The sequence below is a fragment of the Amblyraja radiata genome, chromosome 22 (assembly GCF_010909765.2).
Source record: "Amblyraja radiata isolate CabotCenter1 chromosome 22, sAmbRad1.1.pri, whole genome shotgun sequence".
NCBI classification, from domain to species: domain Eukaryota; kingdom Metazoa; phylum Chordata; class Chondrichthyes; order Rajiformes; family Rajidae; genus Amblyraja; species Amblyraja radiata.
Window position 1 is genome coordinate 38,000,379 of NC_045977.1, and position 18,255 is coordinate 38,018,633.

The window sequence follows — 18,255 nt, forward strand, 5'->3', positions numbered from 1 at the left end:
GTGGCGATTCTTTGTGTACTACTTGGGTGAGGTCTGCTGTATGATTGCATAGGATTATATGCAAAACACAAAGAATGTCACTAGGTTCACGTGAAAATAATTATAATTGAATTGGATCATTGAGATCCTGGAGCTTTGTAACTTAGGGCAGGTCAGGCTTTAGTTTTTAATGTTCCAACTTCAAAAAGACATCTCTGTCAGTGTGGCAATATTGTTTATGCAGAACTATGGTTGGGCAACAACAAAGTCTACATTTTATTGCTGAGTCTCTACGCGTGAAATGCCAGACATTGCACTCGATTACAGTGGACAACCGGCAGTAATGGGTAACTTTAGATAGGAGATGAAGTGGAATTTCTTTAGTCAGAGGGTGGGGTGGAAGATTGCAACCTTCACGTGGTCCGCCCTGTTTCGACTAATGCAGTCAACTCGACGTGCACAAACGGAAGATCAAATAGAACAAGTTGTCCAACAACTTTAGGCTGTGCACGCCACACGAAAGAAGAAGAAGAAGTCAGAGGGCGGTGAATCTGTGGAATTCATTGCCGCAGACGGCTGTGGAGGCCAAGTCAGTGGGTATTTTTAAGGTGGAGATTGACGGATTTTTGGTTAGTACGGGTGTCGGGGGTTATGGGGAGAAGGCAGAAGAATGGGGTTGGGAGGGAGAGATAGATCAGCCATGCCCCCCCCCCCCCCTCCCCCCCTCCCGCTCTAGTCCGTTATAGCGAGTGTTTACTGTATAAAATGTTGTTCCCTGGGCATGATAGAACTATGTGGTCAGTTTCCATGGAGCTGTAACCCAATGAAGCCTTCATGAGAGGACAACATGAACCGTTGTGGTCCGATCACCACAATCATGCTTGCAGTGTTGTCCAGTGACGGGGCTGAAGGCCCTTGGGTTTGGCCCAAGGGCCACAGAGGGACCCGCACAGCCGAGGGTGAAGGGAGGGGGGGGGAATCACGGGGAACAAAGGGGGGCCCGGCGGGGAGCCACCAAGAACAAAGGGGGACTTTAGGGGCAGAGGGCCAGCAAGAATGAAGAGGGACCCGCATGGCTCTATAGTGCCCAGGCAAAACAACACCTTATACAGTAAACCCTCGTTGTAAAGGACTAGGGTGGGGCAATGGTGTCCATTACTGCTGGTTGTCCACTATAGAACGGAGACGAGGAAACACTTTTTCTCACAGAGAGTGGTGAGTCTGTGGAATTCTCTGCCTCAGAGGGCGGTGGAGGCGGGTTCTAGAATTTAGAAGATTGAGGGGGAATCTTATAGAAACTTACAAAACTCTTAAGGGGTTGGACAGGCTAGATGCAGGAAGATTGTTCCCGATGTTGGGGAAGTCCAGAACAAGGGGTCACAGTTTAAGGATAAAGGGGAAGTATTTTAGGACCGAGATGAGAAAAACATTTTTCACACAGAGAGTGGTGAATCTGTGGAATTCTCTGCCACAGAATGTAGTTGAGGCCAGTTCATTGGCTATATTTAAGAGGGAGTTGGATGTGGCCCTTGTGGCTAATGGGATTAGAGGGTATGGAGAGAAGGCAGGTACAGGATACTGAGTTGGATGATCAGCCATGATCATATTGAATGGCGGTGCTGGCTCGAAGGGCCAAATGGTCTACTCCTGCACCTATTGTCTATTGTCTGTTTCTCTGGATACTTTCAGGAGAGAGCTAGATAGGGCTCTTAAAAATTGTGGAGTCAGGGAATATGGGGAGAAGGCAGGAACGGGGTACTGATTGGGGATGATCAGCCATGATCACATTGAATGGCGGTGCTGGCTCGAAGGGCCAAATGGTCTACTCCTGCACCTATTGTCTATTGTCTATAACCGAGTGCAATGTCTGGCATTTCACGTGAAGAGACCAAACCATAAAATGTAGGCTGAAGCGTAACTAAATCCAGCTGCGACAAGATAAGACTTATCCAAGATCTTGTGAAACTTTGTCGGCTCCAGAAACGTAGCGACACTTTGTGTACCACCGAGGTGACGTCTGCTGTGTGATTCTACCCGCATTGCATGCAAAAACAAAGCACTTCCTTACACATGGGTACATGTGGCAATAACATATGTATATGCAAAAGTGCTGGAGTAACTCAGCGGGCTAGGCAGCATCTATGGAGAGAAGGGAGGGGTGAGGTTTTGGGCCGAGACCCTTCTTCAGACTCGAGTTTAAACGTCACCCATTCCTTCCCTCCAGAGATGCTGCATGTCCCGCTGAGTTACTCCAGCGTTTTGCGATCTACCGTCGATTTGAACAACCAGCATCCGCAGTTCTTTCTAGCACATTAAACCATCGGATGTTTGCAACGGGAACGGATTCCAACCAAAGATCCTATAGCGGAGCAAGATAGATCACTCCTACTAACTGCAATGGCTGACGTGTAGTACGCAACGGAGCGGAACGTGGGCCTTTTTTTCATCCATTTCAGTAACCAGACCCGACCCGCAGTGTAATCAACGTTGCGGGGGAACAGTTTGTGTTTATAAATTTTAATTCTGAAAATGAGGAGAAGATTTTTATCAAATAACTTTTATTTTTACGAGGATGTTTCCGTAACCGGTTTCCGTCTCCGCGCTAGTTATCTTTGCTCCGCTACGGGATCTTTGGTGCGGAGACGGAAGCCGGTTACGGAAATGGGGCCGAAAATTACCCACGAATCTGCCCATGACCGTACTACGTGTTTTTCGTCAAGTGGGCCATCTTGCTCGCTGTAGGATCTTTGATTCCAACCACCCGAGTCATGTTTCCGGCATTCCCCAGACGTGTTCTCATTCGTCTCACGATACTCACCACAAACATTAAAAGGATGTAAAAGATGATGGTGGTGAGTGATTGCCAGGCTGAGTTTGACACCATCTTCTGCAGGCTGAGGGGCAAGACCGATACAGAGGTGATGGTGCAGAGTAGCAGGGCGTGTTGCCAGGGCAATATCTGTCAGGAAATAGCACAGGACTTGGTGAACCTGTTCATAAAATCATCAGAAGAAGCAGAGTATTCCACAGGGCAGACAGACTGACAATGCATGAGGGGTTATCAAGATGGCTTCCTCTCACCTTATATTTTATCTCGCTCTGTAATGCCCCTGTCCCACTTAGGAAACCTGAACGGAAACCTCTGGAGACTTTGCGCCCCACCCAAGGTTTCCGTACGGTTCCCGGAGGTTTTTGTCAGTCTCCCTACCTGCTTCCACTACCTGCAACCTCCGGCAACCACCTGCAACCTCCGGGAACCGCACGGAAACCTTGGGCGTGGCGCAAAGTCTCCAGAGTTTTCCGTTCAGGTTTCCTAAGTGGGACAGGGGCATTACACACCAAGACTGGAGATTGTTCTGTGAGTTTTGGTCATACGTTCAAAAGTGATAGGAGCAGAATTAGGCCATTCGGCCCATCAAGTCTACTGTCATGGCTGATCTATCTCTCCCTCTCAATCCCATTCCCCTGCCTTCTCCCCATAACCCCCGACACCCGTACTAACCAAGAATCCGTCAGTCTCCACCTTAAAATTACCCACAGACTTGGCCTCCACAGCCGTCTGCGGCAATGAATTCCACAGATTCACCGCCCTCTGACTAAAGACATTCCACTTCATCTCCTATCTAAAGGTACCTATTTTTATTCTGAGGCTATGGCCTCAGGTCCTGGACTCTCCCACTAGTGGAAACATCCTCTCCACATCCTCTCTATCCAGGATGTTATGTTGTGGCTTTAGAAAACACGAAACAGACCTCATTGCAATGGAGGAGACTACAGAGAGAGGAACTGGGAAAAGAGAAAAAACACATCAAGCAGTTTTCTTTAGTTTTAGAGCGGAAACAGGCCCTTCGGCCCACCGTGTCCGTGCCGACCAGCGATCCCCGCACATTAACACTATCCCACACACACTAGGGATAATTTACATTTATACCAAGCCAATTAACCTACAAACATAGATACATAGACAATAGGCGCAGGATTAGGCCATTCGGCCCTTCGAGCCAGCACCGACATTCCATGTGATCATGGCTGATCATCCACAATCTCCCCATACCCCTTGATTCCACTAGCCCTAAGAGCTCTATCTAACTCTCTTTTGAATACATCCAGTGAAACGGCCTCCACTGACTTCTGAGGCGGATAATTCCACAAATTCACAACTTTCTAGGTGAAAACGTTTTTCCTCGTCTCCGTTCTAAATGGCCTACTGCTTATTCTTAAACTGTGGCCGCTGGTTCTGGACTCCCCCAACATCGGGAACTTGTTTCCTGCATCTAGCCTGTCCAATCCCTTAATAATTTTATATGTTTCTATGTTTTATATGTTTCTAAATTCCAGTGAATACGAGCCCAGTCGCTCCATTCTTTCATCATATGTCAATCCCGCCATCCCGGAAGTTAACCTGGTGAACCTACGCTGCACTCCCTCAATAGCAAGAATGTCCTTCCTCGAATTAGGAGACCAAAACTGCACACAATACTCCAGGCGTGGTCTCACCAGGGCCCTGTACAACTGCAGAAGGACCTCTTTGCTCCTATACTCAACTCCTGACAGCACCCGTAGTCGGGATCGAAACCAGGAAATTTGGCGCTGCGAGGCAGCAACCCTACCCGCTGCGCCACCGTGACGCCCAATAGCTGGAACTTACCGAGGATCCAGTCAACTTCATGAAGAGGCTGGCTACCAGATCTTCCAAGGCCGCAAAGAAGGCGATGCATGTTCCGAGCAGCAACCCGATCATACTGTAGGCAGAGAGGCAGCATTCCGTGTTAGCAAAATGAACTGCAACTACAGAAGATTACACTCACAGTGCCAGAGACCCGGGTTCGATCCTGGCCATGGGCGCTGTCTGTACAGAGTTTGTACGTTCTCCCTGTGACCTGCGTGGGTTTCCTCCGGGTGCTCCAGTTTCCTCCCACTTCCCAAAGACGTGCGGGTTTGTCATAAGGTCAATAGACAATAGATGCAGGAGTAGGACATTTGGCCCTTTGAGCCAGCACCACCATTCAATGTGATCATGGCTGATCATCCCCAATCAGTACCCCGTTCCTGGCCAAAACGTTGCCTATTTCCTTTGCTCCATAGATGCTGCTGCATCTGCAGTTCCTTCTTAAACGCAGATGTTATTCAATTCTACTCACCATATTTCAATGAATATTTTTCCTGGCACTCCAAAGGATACTTGAGCTAAAATGGGAAAGGTAAGTTTGGTCAGTGTTAATTGAAAATATATCTGGGATGAGGAGCAAGGGGGAATAAGGGGAGCATGGAGAGGGAGGTGATTCCCACCGGCTTCCCGAATGTGTACGGCTTTTTCAATCAAGCGGGGAAACTGTTTCAATAACGCAGATATTCCAGATGATGAACCTATGATGAGCGTTTGACGGCACTGGGTCTGTCCTCGGCAGAGATTACACGAATGAGGGGGGACCTCATTGAAACTTGCCAAACAATGAAAGGCCTCCATAGAGTGGGTGTGGAGAGGATGTTTCCACTTGTGGGAGAGTCTAGGACCAGAGGCCACGGCCTCAGAATTAAAGGACTTTCCTTTACAAAGGAGGCCAGGATGAATTTCCTCAGTCAGAGGGCAGTGAATCTGCGGAATTCTTTGCCACAGACCGGCTGTGGAGGCCAAGTCAATGGATATTTTTAAGGCAGAGACTGACAGATTCTTGATTAGTACGGGTGTCAGAGGTTATGGGGAGAAGGCAGGAGAATGGGGTTGAGAGGGAGAGATAAATCAGCCATGATTGAATGGCGGAGAAGACTTGATGGGCCGAATGGCCTAATTGTACTCCAACTACAACATTGACACCGTCGATAGGCACAAAGTGCTGGAGTAACTCAGCGGGACAGGCAGCATCTCTGGAAAGAAGGAATGGGTGACGTTTGAATGGGTTCCTGAGGAAGGGTCTCGACCCGAAACGTCACCCATTCCTTCTCTCCAGAGTTGCTGCCTGTCCCGCTGAGTTACTCCAGCACTTTGCGTCTATCTTCGGTGTAAACCAGCATCTGCAGTTCCTTCCCGCACCGACAGCCTTTGGTAATTTATCGGGAGTGGTCGCTTGAGGTAACTTGCGTCGTGCCTTGTGTTCACAACAGTGGGAACTCACCCAGACCAAAGTAGGTTTTGCGATTGGCGGAGAGGGCGGCTTCAATGAGCATCATGCTGGAACGGTAGGCCATCCAGGAGCAGCTTAGCAGCAGCAAGGAACCCAGCACCACCCCACACTGCAACACAGCAAACACACCTTTCCCATCAAACACAATTCTTACAAAATTCTTAAGGGGTTGGACAGGCAGATAGATGCAGGAAGATTGTTCCCCATGTTGGGCAAGTCCAGAACAAGGGGTCACAGTTTAAGGATAAGGGGGAAGTCTTTTAGGACCGAGATGAGAAAAAAAAATTCACACAGAGAGTGGTGAATCTGTGGAATTCTCTGCCACAGAAAGTAGTTGAGGCCAGTTCATTGGCTATATTTAGGAGGGAGTTAGATGTGGCCCTTGTGGCTAAAGGGATCAGGGGGTATGGAGAGAAGGCAGGTACAGGATACTGAGTTGGATGATCAGCCATGATCATATTGAATGGCGGTGCAGGCTCGAAGGGCCGAATGGCCTACTCCTGCACCTATTTTCTATGTTTCTATGTAAACGTCACCCATTCCTGCTCTCCACATATGCAGATACCATGGCTATCTAGACTACACTTCTTCCCACCCTGCTTCCTGCAAGGACTCCATCCCCTACTCCCAATTCCTCCGTCTACGCCGCATCTGCTCCCAGGATGAGGTGTTCCACATGAGGGCATCGGAGATGTCCTCATTCTTCAGTGAACGGGGGTTCCCCTCCCCCACCATAGATGAGGCTCTCACCAGGGTCTCTTCCATGCCCCGTAACACTGCTCTCTCTCCCCATCCCCCCACTCGCAACAAGGGCAGAGTCCCCCTGGTCCTCACCTTTCACCCCACCAGCCGTTACATACAAGAAGTAATCCTCCGTCAGTTTCGCCACCTCCAACGTGACCCCCACCACTCGCCACATCTTCCCATCTCCCCCCATGTCTGCCTTCCGCAAAGACGGCTCCCTCCGAAACTCCCTCGTCAATTCTTCCCTTCCCTCCCGTACCACCCCCTCCCCGGGCACTTTTCAAGATTCAAGATTCAAGAAGTTTATTGCCATGTCAACAAGTTGATAGGAATGTGTCTTGGTTCGCTCTCAGACAGATACAATACAGTACAATACAACCACCACATACACCACAATAAATAATACAGACACTACCGTACGAAGGACAATATATACAGGAAGGACAGTACCCAGCAGCGTCATGTTGAGCATAAGTGCAAAAGAAAGTGCAAAGTGATTTTTAATTATGGGTTAATAATTGGAAAGAAATTGATACTTAAATTTTGGAAAAATACAACCATACCAACTGTTAAAATGTGGATTAGGAATATGATGGACATAGCACGCCTTGAAGAAATGAGACTCCGACTAATAGATAAATATGACCAATTCTTAAGGAGTTGGTCTCCTTTCATCGACTTTTTGGAATCATGTGATGCAGCGGTACCATAAGGATTGCTGATTTCAGTTCATGACGTGGATAGATCTACATCTCCCAATACAGATTTGAAAAATTCTCTTTTAAGGGGCCTTTTCTTCTATTTCTACTTTCCACCTTTTCTTTTTTATTTTATTTTTTTATTTTTATTTTTTATATCCACACTTCACATTTTTCTACTCTCTACCATCTATTTTTCCACTCTTTCCCCTTTCTATTGTTTTCTTTTTCTTGTCTTGCCTACTCATAACATAAAACTAGAGGTTGTACATAGAATGGATTACGGTATGACATAGTTGGCACCTAAAATTAGGTGCCACTGTATTGTTTTGTATTGTATTAACTTCTAATAAAATAAACAAAACAAAAAAACAAAAAAAACAAAAAAAAAGAAAGTGCATAGTGATTAGTGCAAATTCAAATATCTGATGGCTTGGAGGTAGGTGCTGTCTCTGAAGCGAGATGTTTTACTTTTAATGCTTCTATATCTCCTTCCTGATGGGAGGAGATTAAAGAGGTAATGTGCCGGGTGAAAGTGGTCTGCTATGATTTTTTTGGCCTTTCTGGTGAGTCTTGTTGAGTAAAGTGATGTCACTGAGGGAAGTCTGCTGCAACCGATGATCTTAGAAGCTCGGCGCACTATTCTCTCCAGCCGAATCTTATCCTGCGAGGTTGTGTGACCATACCAGACAAGCATGGAGAATGTGAGTATGCTTTCTATGGTAGACCTATAGAAGTGGGTCATGGCTGGTCGACTGACCCTGAATTTTTTGAGCTGCCGCAGGAAGTAGAGTCGCTGGTGGCACTTACTGATTATGAGACTGGTGTCGAGCTCCCATGATAGGGATTGATGTATGGTGGTCCCGAGGAACTTAAAGGAGGTGACCCTCTCAACCACCTCTCCATTGATGAAGAGAGGGAGGAGGGGGGTGGCCTTCTTTCTGAAATCAACAACCAGCTCCTTAGTTTTTGAGATGTTAAGTATGAGGTTGTTGTTCTCACACCACCTTACTAGCTCCTCTACTTCACCACGGTAAACAGTTTCGATGTTATTGGTAATAAGACCTGCCACAGATGTGTCATCTGCAAACTTAAATAACAAGACAGAGTCAGAGTGTGAACAGCAAAAATGTGTGTATACAGAGTACAGAAGAGGTGATAAAACGCAACCCTGGGGGGCGCCAATGTTCGGGAACCTAGCCAGTGAGACATGGTTACCAATTTTTACCACCTGTTTTCTGTCACATAGAAAGCTATAGATCCATTTACATAGAGATGAGTTGACCCCCAGTTCCTGTAAAGTGTGTATCAACTTTACAGGAACGATGGTATTGAATGCGGAGCTAAAATCCACAAAAAGAATGCGAGCATATGTGGGTCTGGATTCCAGGTGTTGGAGGATGGAGTGCACACAGAGGGACACTGCATCATCTACACTTCTGTTGGCTCTGTAGGCGAATTGATAGGGATCAAGTGTAATGCTGGAAAGGTGTTTGCATACCAGTCTCTCAAGAACCTTCATGATGACTGAAGTTAAGGCAACAGGCCTATAGCCGTTAAGACAAGTGATGTTATTTTTCTTGGGGACTGGTACGATCACAGCTGACTTGAAACAAGCAGGCACAATTGAGAGTTGAAGTGACCAGTTGAAAACGGAGGTGAGGACGGGTGTCAGTTCATTAGAGCAGTGTCTGAATGTAGCAGGCGCCACACCGTCAGGCCCTGCTGCCTTCCTGGTGTTAAGCTGGCGGAGCAGGGATCTGACGTCATGTTCTGAGACAGTAGGAGTAGTGTCGCCCAGCTCTGTGGTTAAAGAGGGAGACTGATGGTTGCCCTTGTCAAAACAACAGTAAAAGTCATTGAGCCTCCCAGGGAGGGAGGGGTCACTGTCCAGAACATGGTGCTTGGTTTTATAGTCTGTGATAGCCTGCAGACCTTGCCACACCCCTTTGATGTCATTAGCTTGTAATTTGTTTTCTAGCTTTACTCTGTAGGAAGCTTTAGCTTTGATCACAGCTCGCTGAAATTCATATTTCAGCAGTTTGTATTGAAGCATGTCTCCATGTTTAAATGCATCATGCTTCTTCCTACATAGTAACCTCACATCATTATTAAACCAGGGCTTGTTGTTATTATAAACAGTCACAGTTCTAGTTGGAATGCATACACTCTCACAGAAATGAATATACGATGTAACCGTGTCAGTACAACCGCTAGAGATGCTACACTTGTCGCTTTACCTCCCCCCTCGACTCCATTCAAGGACCCAAGCAGTCGTTCCAGGTGCGACAGAGGTTTACCTGCATCTCCTTCAACCTCATCTACTGCTTCCGCTGCTCTAGATGTCAGTGATCTACATCGGTGAGACCAAGCCTAGGCTTCGCCGAACACCTCCGCTCGGTCCTCCTTAACCAACTTGATCTCCCGGTCGCTCAGCACTTCAACTCCCCCTCCCATTCCGAATCCGACCTCCCTGTCCTGGGCCTCCTCCATGGCCAGAGCGAGCAACACTGGAAATTGGAGGAGCAGCACCTCATATTCCGCTTGGGCAGTCTGCACCCTAGCGGCATAAACATTGGATTCTCCAATTTCCGGTAGCCCTTGCTGTCTCCTCCCCTTCTCAGCTCTCCCTCAGCCCTCGGGCTCCTCTTCCTTTCTCCTTCCCCCCCACACAACCCCACATCAGTCTGAAGAAGGGTTTCGGCCCGAAACGTTGCCTATTTCCTTCGCTCCGTAGGAGTTTCTCCAGCACTTTTGTCTACCTTCGATTTTTCAGCATCTGCAGTTCCTTCTTAAACTCCAGATACGCTGCCTGTTACTCCAGCACTTTGTGTCTCTCTGTGGTTTAAACCAGCATCTGCAGTTCGCTCCGACACATGCTCCATGTCTCTCCATATCACCGTCTCTATCCCTCCCTTCCCCGACTCTCAATCACAACACGAATGCCACATGAGGAAAGATTGGAAAGACTGGGCTTGTATTCACTGGAATTTAGAAGGATGAGGGGAAAATCTTATAGAAATGTCTAAAATTATAAAAACGACTGGACAAGCTAGATGCAGGAAAATGGGGAGAAGGTGCAAAATCCCTACAGACGGCACCCGTAGTCAGGATCAAACCTGGGTCTCTGGCGCTGTGAGGCAGCAACACTACCACTGCGCCACCACGCCGCAGATTCCCCTGATTACGAGTTTCAGATCAAAATCCTTCACCCTCTGTCTCTCCAACTCAAACCAAGCTCTGATGCTTTTGTTGAATTTCCAGTTGAGTCAATGTATCAGGCAATTTGGACATTGAGACTATTCAGCCAAAAATGAAACTCTTGCAGTGAATCTGGCAACTGCAAATAGGGTGATTTCACGAAAGGTCACTGGATCATAGATCCTCACCCACGTGACCGCAAAATCCAACAGGGGTACAAGCGTCACTTCCGGTACATGTTATTGATGCTGAAAACGCGCACTTTCACACCCGTTAAAAAACGCGAAAACGGCCCGTTTTTGAGCTGTAAATAAATGTGCCAGTCGGGGTGACCGTGAGGCACAGTTATCTTACTTTACAGTCCAGAAGATAGATAAAAACAAAGGTAAATACAAGAGGGAGCTGAAGGGGCAACAACAGCGGAAGTGGTTAGCGGACATTCGCCGTGGAGATATAAAGATCGAAAATATCGGGAATTATCGCGTTTGCTCGCTGCATTTCATCAAAAGTGGCATTATTGACGTTTTATCTTTATTCATTTGTTATATGAAAAGTTTTAAAAGTTGTTGCACGTGCGTGACGTTCTTGTGCACGTTGTTTATCCTGCTCACAGTGGGTGCCCAATCAGGATTGGTGACATCATTCCATGCTGCAGGCTTGTCTGTTATTAGATGATAAATAAATAAGTAGTTTGGGTGATTGTGCAGGCTTTAAACAAGAAACATTGAGAAATATATTTTGGCAAATAATTAAATGTCCTGATTTTGTCCAATTAACAGCTGACAATTATCCCATTCCTTAGCTTGCATCTGAGTAAAATTTATTTCAAAACGCATTGATAGTTTACGATTATTTAAATGGTAAATGTAGCTTCAGAAGCGTTTTCACTTTGCATGTTAAAACCCACCTGAGAACCATGGGCGATTTTGCAATTTTACTGATGGATTTTTCACTTATACAACTTTTTATATAACAAATGAATAAAGATAAAACGTCAATAATGCCTTACTTTTGATGAAATGCAGCGAGCAAACGCGATAATTCCCGATATTTTCAATATTTATATCTCCACGGCGAATGTCTGCTAACCACTTCCGCTGTTGTTGCCCCTTCAGCTCCCTCTTGTCTTTACCTTCGTTTTTATCTATCTTCTGGACTGTAAAGTAAGATAACTGTGCCTCACGGTCACCCCGACTGGCACAGTTATTTACAGCTCAAAAACGGGCCGTTTACGCGGTTTTTAACGGGTGTGAAAGTGTGCGTTTTCAGCATCAATAACATGTACCGGAAGTGACACTTGTAGCCCAGTTGAATTTTGCGGTCACGTGGGTGAGGATCTATGATCCAGTGACCTTTCGTGAAATCACCCTATATTCATTCAATTGTTTACCCACCGCAGAATAATTAGGAGAGCTCTATTCTCGTCGGACCAGTCAGACTGGGTGTGTGCTAAACATTCCTTCAAGTCCTTTCGTAACAACATACGAGCAACATAGTGACGTATGTTGGCTGGGACGTAATCTCACTGGAGTTAAATAGTTCTCACCAACTAAAAGGTTACAGAGCAGAAATAGGCCATTCGGCCCATCAAGTCCATGCCGACGCTCGCTGATAGTCATTGTTTCCACACCTCCTCCAGCACATTCTCCGCAATTTGCAACACTCCATTATCACCTCACTGAGCTAAACTGAGCTGAACTGGCCGATATCTTGCACAACCGTAACATGACCTACATTCATTTTGTTAGCCATTTCTCCCCTTGAGGTTCACAGGATAACCTGCCTTCGCCACATCTGCTGAGGGAATCTAGATTCCAACCGCACACGACATGAAAAGTTATTCTTTAGTTGACTATAAATCATCTTCCCGTTCATTTTAGGTCGTGTCCTTTGGTCCTCAATCCTAAATCAAAGCAGAACAAAGGAGGACACATCGTGGAGGGACCGCCGGGAACTACATTGTTGCCGCCCTTTGTGTGGTGACTATTTGTATACCTTGGGTCGGCAAAAACAGAGAATATCTCAGTGACTTGTCACATGTTACAATAAATAAAGTATCATTTATTCATTCAAAGGGACTATCTCCACCTATCCATTCTGTCCACAATTCTCATTGTTTTACACACTATCTCCACCAACATTCCCTCCACAAAAGAAGATGGTTCAGCCTTTCCAAATTATATACTTATAATTGTCAAAACGCCATGAAGTGCTGGCGTGACTCAAACTAAACTAAGATGTGCCTTCCTTGTTAGATTTTTTTAAACGGGTGGCACGGTGGCGCAGCGGTAGAGTTGCTGCCTTACAGCGCTAGCAGCACCGGAGACCCAGGTTCGATCCCGACTACGGGTGCCATCTGTACGGAGTTTGTACGTTCTCCCCGTGACCTGCGTGTGGTTTTCTCCGAGATCTTCAGTTTCCTCCCACATTCCAAAGACGTACCGTTTTGTAGGTTTGCAGGAAGATTATTCCCGATGTTGGGGAAGTCCAGAACAAGGGGTCACAGTTTAAGGATAAAGGGAAAGTAGTTTTGGACTGAGATGAGAAAATCATTTTTTACACAGAGAGTGGTGAATCTGTGGAATTCTCTGCCACAGAAGGTAGTTGAGGCCAGTTCATTGGCTATATTTAAGAGGGAGTTAGATGTGGCCCTTGTGGCTAAAGGGATCAGGGGGTATGGAGAGAAGGCAGGTACAGGATACTGAGTTGGATGATCAGCCATGATCATATTGAATGGCGGTGCAGGCTTGAAGGGCCGAATGGCCTACTCCTGCACCTATTTTCTTTGTTTCTATGTTAATTGGCTTGCGATAAGTGTAAATTGTCCCTAGTGTGTGTAGGATAGTCTTACTGTGCGGGGATCGCTGGTCGGTGCAGACTTGGTGGGCTGAAGGGCTTGTTTCCGTGCTGTATCTCCAAACTAAGCTAAAAATAACGAAACTCAGCAGGTTAGGCAGCATCTCTGGGGAACATGAATAGGTGACATTTCAGGTTTCAACCCAAAACGTCACCCGTTCATGTTCTCCACAGATGCTGCCTGACCTGCTGAGTTACTACAGCATGTTATTATCCTTTTGTGTATTGTGAATACAATTATATATAATCCAAAATTCTCTTTAATTACAACATCCGTACGGACAGCGCCCGTACCCGGATCCCTGGCGCTGCAAACGCTGTAAGGCAGCAACTCTACCGCTGCGCCACCGTGCCACCCTGCTGAGCCATTGGCAGAAACATGGGGACTCAAGGAACTGCAGATGTTGGAATCTTGAGCAGAAGGATGGAGAACCGGTTTCCTCCCATTCTCCAAAGACCCACAGGTTTGTAGGTGAATTGGCTTGGTATACATGTAAATTGTCCCTAGTGTGTGTGTGTGTGTGTGTGTGTGTGTGTGTGTGTGTGTGTGGATAGTACTGGTGTACGGCGATCGCTGGTCGGCATGGACTCAGTGGGCCGAAGGGCCTGTTTCCCAGCGCAGCGCCGACTAGCGATCCCCGCACATTAACACTATCCTGCGCCCCACGAGGGACAATTTTTACATTTACCAAGCCAATGAATCTACACACCTGGACGTCTTTGGAATGTGGGAGGAAACCGAAGATCTTGGAGAAAACCCCACCCCCGCAGGTCACGGGGAGAACGTGCAAACTCCGTACAGACAGCGCCCGTAGTCGGGATCGAACCCGGGTCTCCGGGTCTCCGGCGCTGCATTCGCTGTATTCACTGTGACTGCACAAAATGGTTGGAAGGGCTTTGAAGTCATTCCTGTAACACTGCACATTCATCCTGTACTTTGTCTCATTGCATTTGATCTATTCCAGTGAAGACTTCTCATAACACATACAAGTTTAGAGTCTCATAACAAGTACTTTTTTTAATCTGTCTACAGTCTTGACAACCAATAATATTTGGCCTAATCCACCTATTAAATTATTAGATATAATTTGCGGATTATAACTATATATATATATCAGATTATAATCCACTGATTACATTTGTACTGCGCCAGTTCCTCTGTACTTATTTAGTTTTGTTCTACGGCGTTGAAATGAGCCATTTGGCCCCTGTTCGACCACTGATCACCCACACACCAGTTCCATGTACACACAAAGAGGCCACCTAGCGAAACCAATTAAAGTACAAACCCGAAGGTACACAAAATTGCTGGAGAAACTCAGCGGGTGCAGCAGCATCTATGGAGCGAAGGAAATAGGCGACGTTTAGGGCCGAAACCCTTCTTCAAGTCCTCCTATCTCCTCAAAGTACAAACCCGCACGTCCTTGGAAAGTGGGCGGAAATCGGAGCAACCAGGAAAACCCACGCAGTCACGGGGAGAACGTACAAATTCCGTGCGGACAGTACCCGTAGCCGGGATCGAACCCGGGCCTCCGGCGCTATGAGGCAGCAACTCTACCGCTGTGCCACCGTGCCAGCTGTGGTGTGGAGTTTATCTATTCTAAAGCTCGTCAGAATCAGTTTGTCTGCTCTTAAACCACAGATCAGGCTGCCACGGTGGCGCAGCGGTAGAGTTGCTGCCTCACAGCGCCACAGACCAGGGTTCGATCCCGGCTACGGGTGCTGTCCGCACGGAATTTGTGAGTTCTCCCTGTGACCGCGTGGGTTTTTCCTGGTTGCTCCGGTTTCCTCCCACACTCCAACTTACACACTTTGTAGGTCAATTGGCGTGTGTGTGTGTGTGTAGGTGTAGGATGGTGTTAATGTGCGGGGCTCGGTGGGCCGAACGGCCTGATTCCACGCTGTATCTCTAAACTAGCTCAACAAGCTCACTTGGACCTGTAAGGAACGGAAGTGTGTGGATCGTGTGCAGGCAGAGGAGATCAGTTTACCTTGGCATCATGTTCCTATTCTACAGGTAAACCCGTGTCAGCCGTCGCATACAACACATCATTCTCCGAAATTTCCACCACCTCCAACGGGATCCCACCACTAGCCACATTTTCCCATCTCCACCCCTTACTGCCTTCCACAGAGACCGTTCCCTCCACATCTCCCTGGTTAACTCATCCCTTCCCACCCAAACCCAAACCACCCCCTCCCCAGAAGATCACAGTTAAAGTAAGAAACGTCACTGTAGGAAAAGAGATTTAAGAGCGATTGTAAGATGTGATTGAAGATCTGTGGCTCGCCTGGGTTTAGTTTAGTTTAGAGATACAGCGCGGAAACAGGCCCTTCGGCCCACCGGGTCCGCGCCGACTAGCGATCCCCGCACATTAACACTATCCTGCGCCCCACGAGGGACAAGTTTTACATTTACCAAGCCAATGAATCTACACACCTGGACGTCTTTGGAATGTGGGAGGAAACCGAAGATCTTGGAGAAAACCCCACCTACGCAGGTCACGGGGAGAACGTGCAAACTCCGTACAGACAGCGCCCGTAGTCGGGATCGAACCCGGGTCTCCGGCGCTGCATTCGCTGCATTCACTGTGACTGCCCAAGATGGTTGGAAGGGCTTTGAAGTCATTCCTGTAACACTGCACATTCATCCTGTACTTTGTCTCATTGCATTTGATCTATTCCAGTGAAGACTTCTCATAACACATACAAGTTTAGAGTCTCATAACAAGTACTTTTTAAAATCTGTCTACAGTCTTGACTCAACCAATAATATTTGGCCTAATCCACCTATTAAATGATTAGATATAATTTGCGGATTATAACTATATATATATATATCAGATTATAATCCACTGATTACATTTGTACTGCCAGTCCTCTGTACTTATTTAGTTTAGTTCTACGGCGTTGAAATGAGCCATTTGGCCCACTGAGTCCACGCGTCGACCACTGATCACCCACACACCAGTTCCATGTACACACAAAGAGGCCACCTAGCGAAACCAATTAAAGTACAAACCCGAAGGTACACAAAATTGCTGGAGAAACTCAGCGGGTGCAGCAGCATCTATGGAGCGAAGGAAATAGGCGACGTTTCGGGCCGAAACCCTTCTTCAAGTTCTCCTATCTCCTAGCGAAACCAATTAAAGTACAAACCCGCACGTCCTTGGAAAGTGGGCGGAAATCGGAGCAACCAGGAAAACCCACGCAGTCACGGGGAGAATGTACAAATTCCGTGCGGACAGCACCCGTAGCCGGGATCGAACCCGGGCCTCCAGCGCTATGAGGCAGCAACTCTACCGCTGTGCCACCGTGCCAGCTGTGGTGTGGAGTTTATCTATTCTAAAGCTCTTCAGAATCAGTTTGTCTGCTCTTAAACCACAGATCAGGCCGCCACGGTGGCGCAGCGGTAGAGTTGCTGCCTCACAGCGCCAGAGACCCGGGTTCGATCCCGGCTACGGGTGCTGTCCGCACGGAATTTGTGAGTTCTCCCTGTGACTGCGTGGGTTTTTCCTGGTTGCTCCGGTTTCCTCCCACACTCCACACCATTGCCCACTTTGTAGGTCAATTGGCGTGTGTGGGTGTGTGTAGGTGTGTGTAGGTGTGTGTAGGTGTGTGTAGGTGTGTGTAGGTGTGTGTAGGTGTTAATGTGCGGGGCTCGGTGGGCCGAAGGGCCTGATTCCACGCTGCATCTCTAAACTAGCTCAACAAGCTCACTTGGACCTGTAAGGAACGGAAGTGTGTGGATCGTGTGCAGACAGAGGAGATGAGTTTACCTTGGCATCATGTTCCTATTCTACAGGTAAACCCGTGTCAGCCGTCGCATACAACACATAATCCTCCGTAGTTTCCACCACCTCCAACGGGATCCCACCACTAGCCACATTTTCCCATCTCCACCCCTTACTGCCTTCCACAGAGACCGTTCCCTCCACAACTCCCTGGTTAACTCATCCCTTCCCACCCAAACCACCCCCTCCCCAGGTACCTTCCCCTGCAACCGCAGAAGATGCAACACCTGTGGCTATGCCTTCCCCCTCGACTGTCCAGCAAAACCCTGACAGTCCTTTCAGATTAGGCTAAAGTTCACTTGCACCTACTACGACCTCATCTACTGTATCCGTTGTTCAAGATGTGGTCTCTTATACATCGGCGAGACCAAACGCAGACTGGGCGATCGTTTCACGGAACACCTTCACTCAGCCCGCATGAACCAACCTGATCTCCCGGTTGCTGGACACTTTAATTCTCCTTCCCATTCCTCCACAGACCTTTCTGTCCTCGGTCTCCTCCATTGTCAGAGTGAGGCTAAACGCATATTGGAGGAACAATATCTAATATTTCACTTGGGCAGCTTACAGCCCAGTAGTATGAATATTGACTTCTCTCAATCCATGTAGCCCCGACATTCCCTCTCGCTCTCTCTCCCTCCCCCACCCAAGTCGCACCAGCTTCTCATTTTCACCCAACAAACAGCTAACAATGGCCTGTTTCCATAAATCATTGTCACTTTTTTTGCATATCTTTCATTCATTGTTCTTTATCTCTCGTTTCCCTTATCCGTAACCAGTCCGAAGAAGTCCTTCTCTCCGGAGATGCTGCCTGTCCCGCTGGGTTACTCCAGTTCTTTGTGTCTATCTACAGATAAACCT

The 18,255-nt window shown here is 47.4% G+C and overlaps 1 protein-coding gene across 1 annotated transcript in view; it reads right to left on the reverse strand.

The window, feature by feature from the left end:
- The window catches only part of LOC116985955 (putative sodium-coupled neutral amino acid transporter 10), a 44,741-nt gene that overhangs the window by 15,764 nt on the left and 10,722 nt on the right, over positions 1-18,255 (reverse strand). Inside the window, exons 2-5 of the mRNA XM_033041093.1 lie at positions 6,093-6,210; positions 5,121-5,166; positions 4,628-4,721; positions 2,798-2,938 (exon numbers count right to left, since the gene is read on the reverse strand). Of these exons, the coding sequence (XP_032896984.1) occupies positions 2,798-2,938; positions 4,628-4,721; positions 5,121-5,166; positions 6,093-6,210 (399 nt within the window). The remainder of the gene's footprint in view (positions 1-2,797; positions 2,939-4,627; positions 4,722-5,120; positions 5,167-6,092; positions 6,211-18,255) is intronic.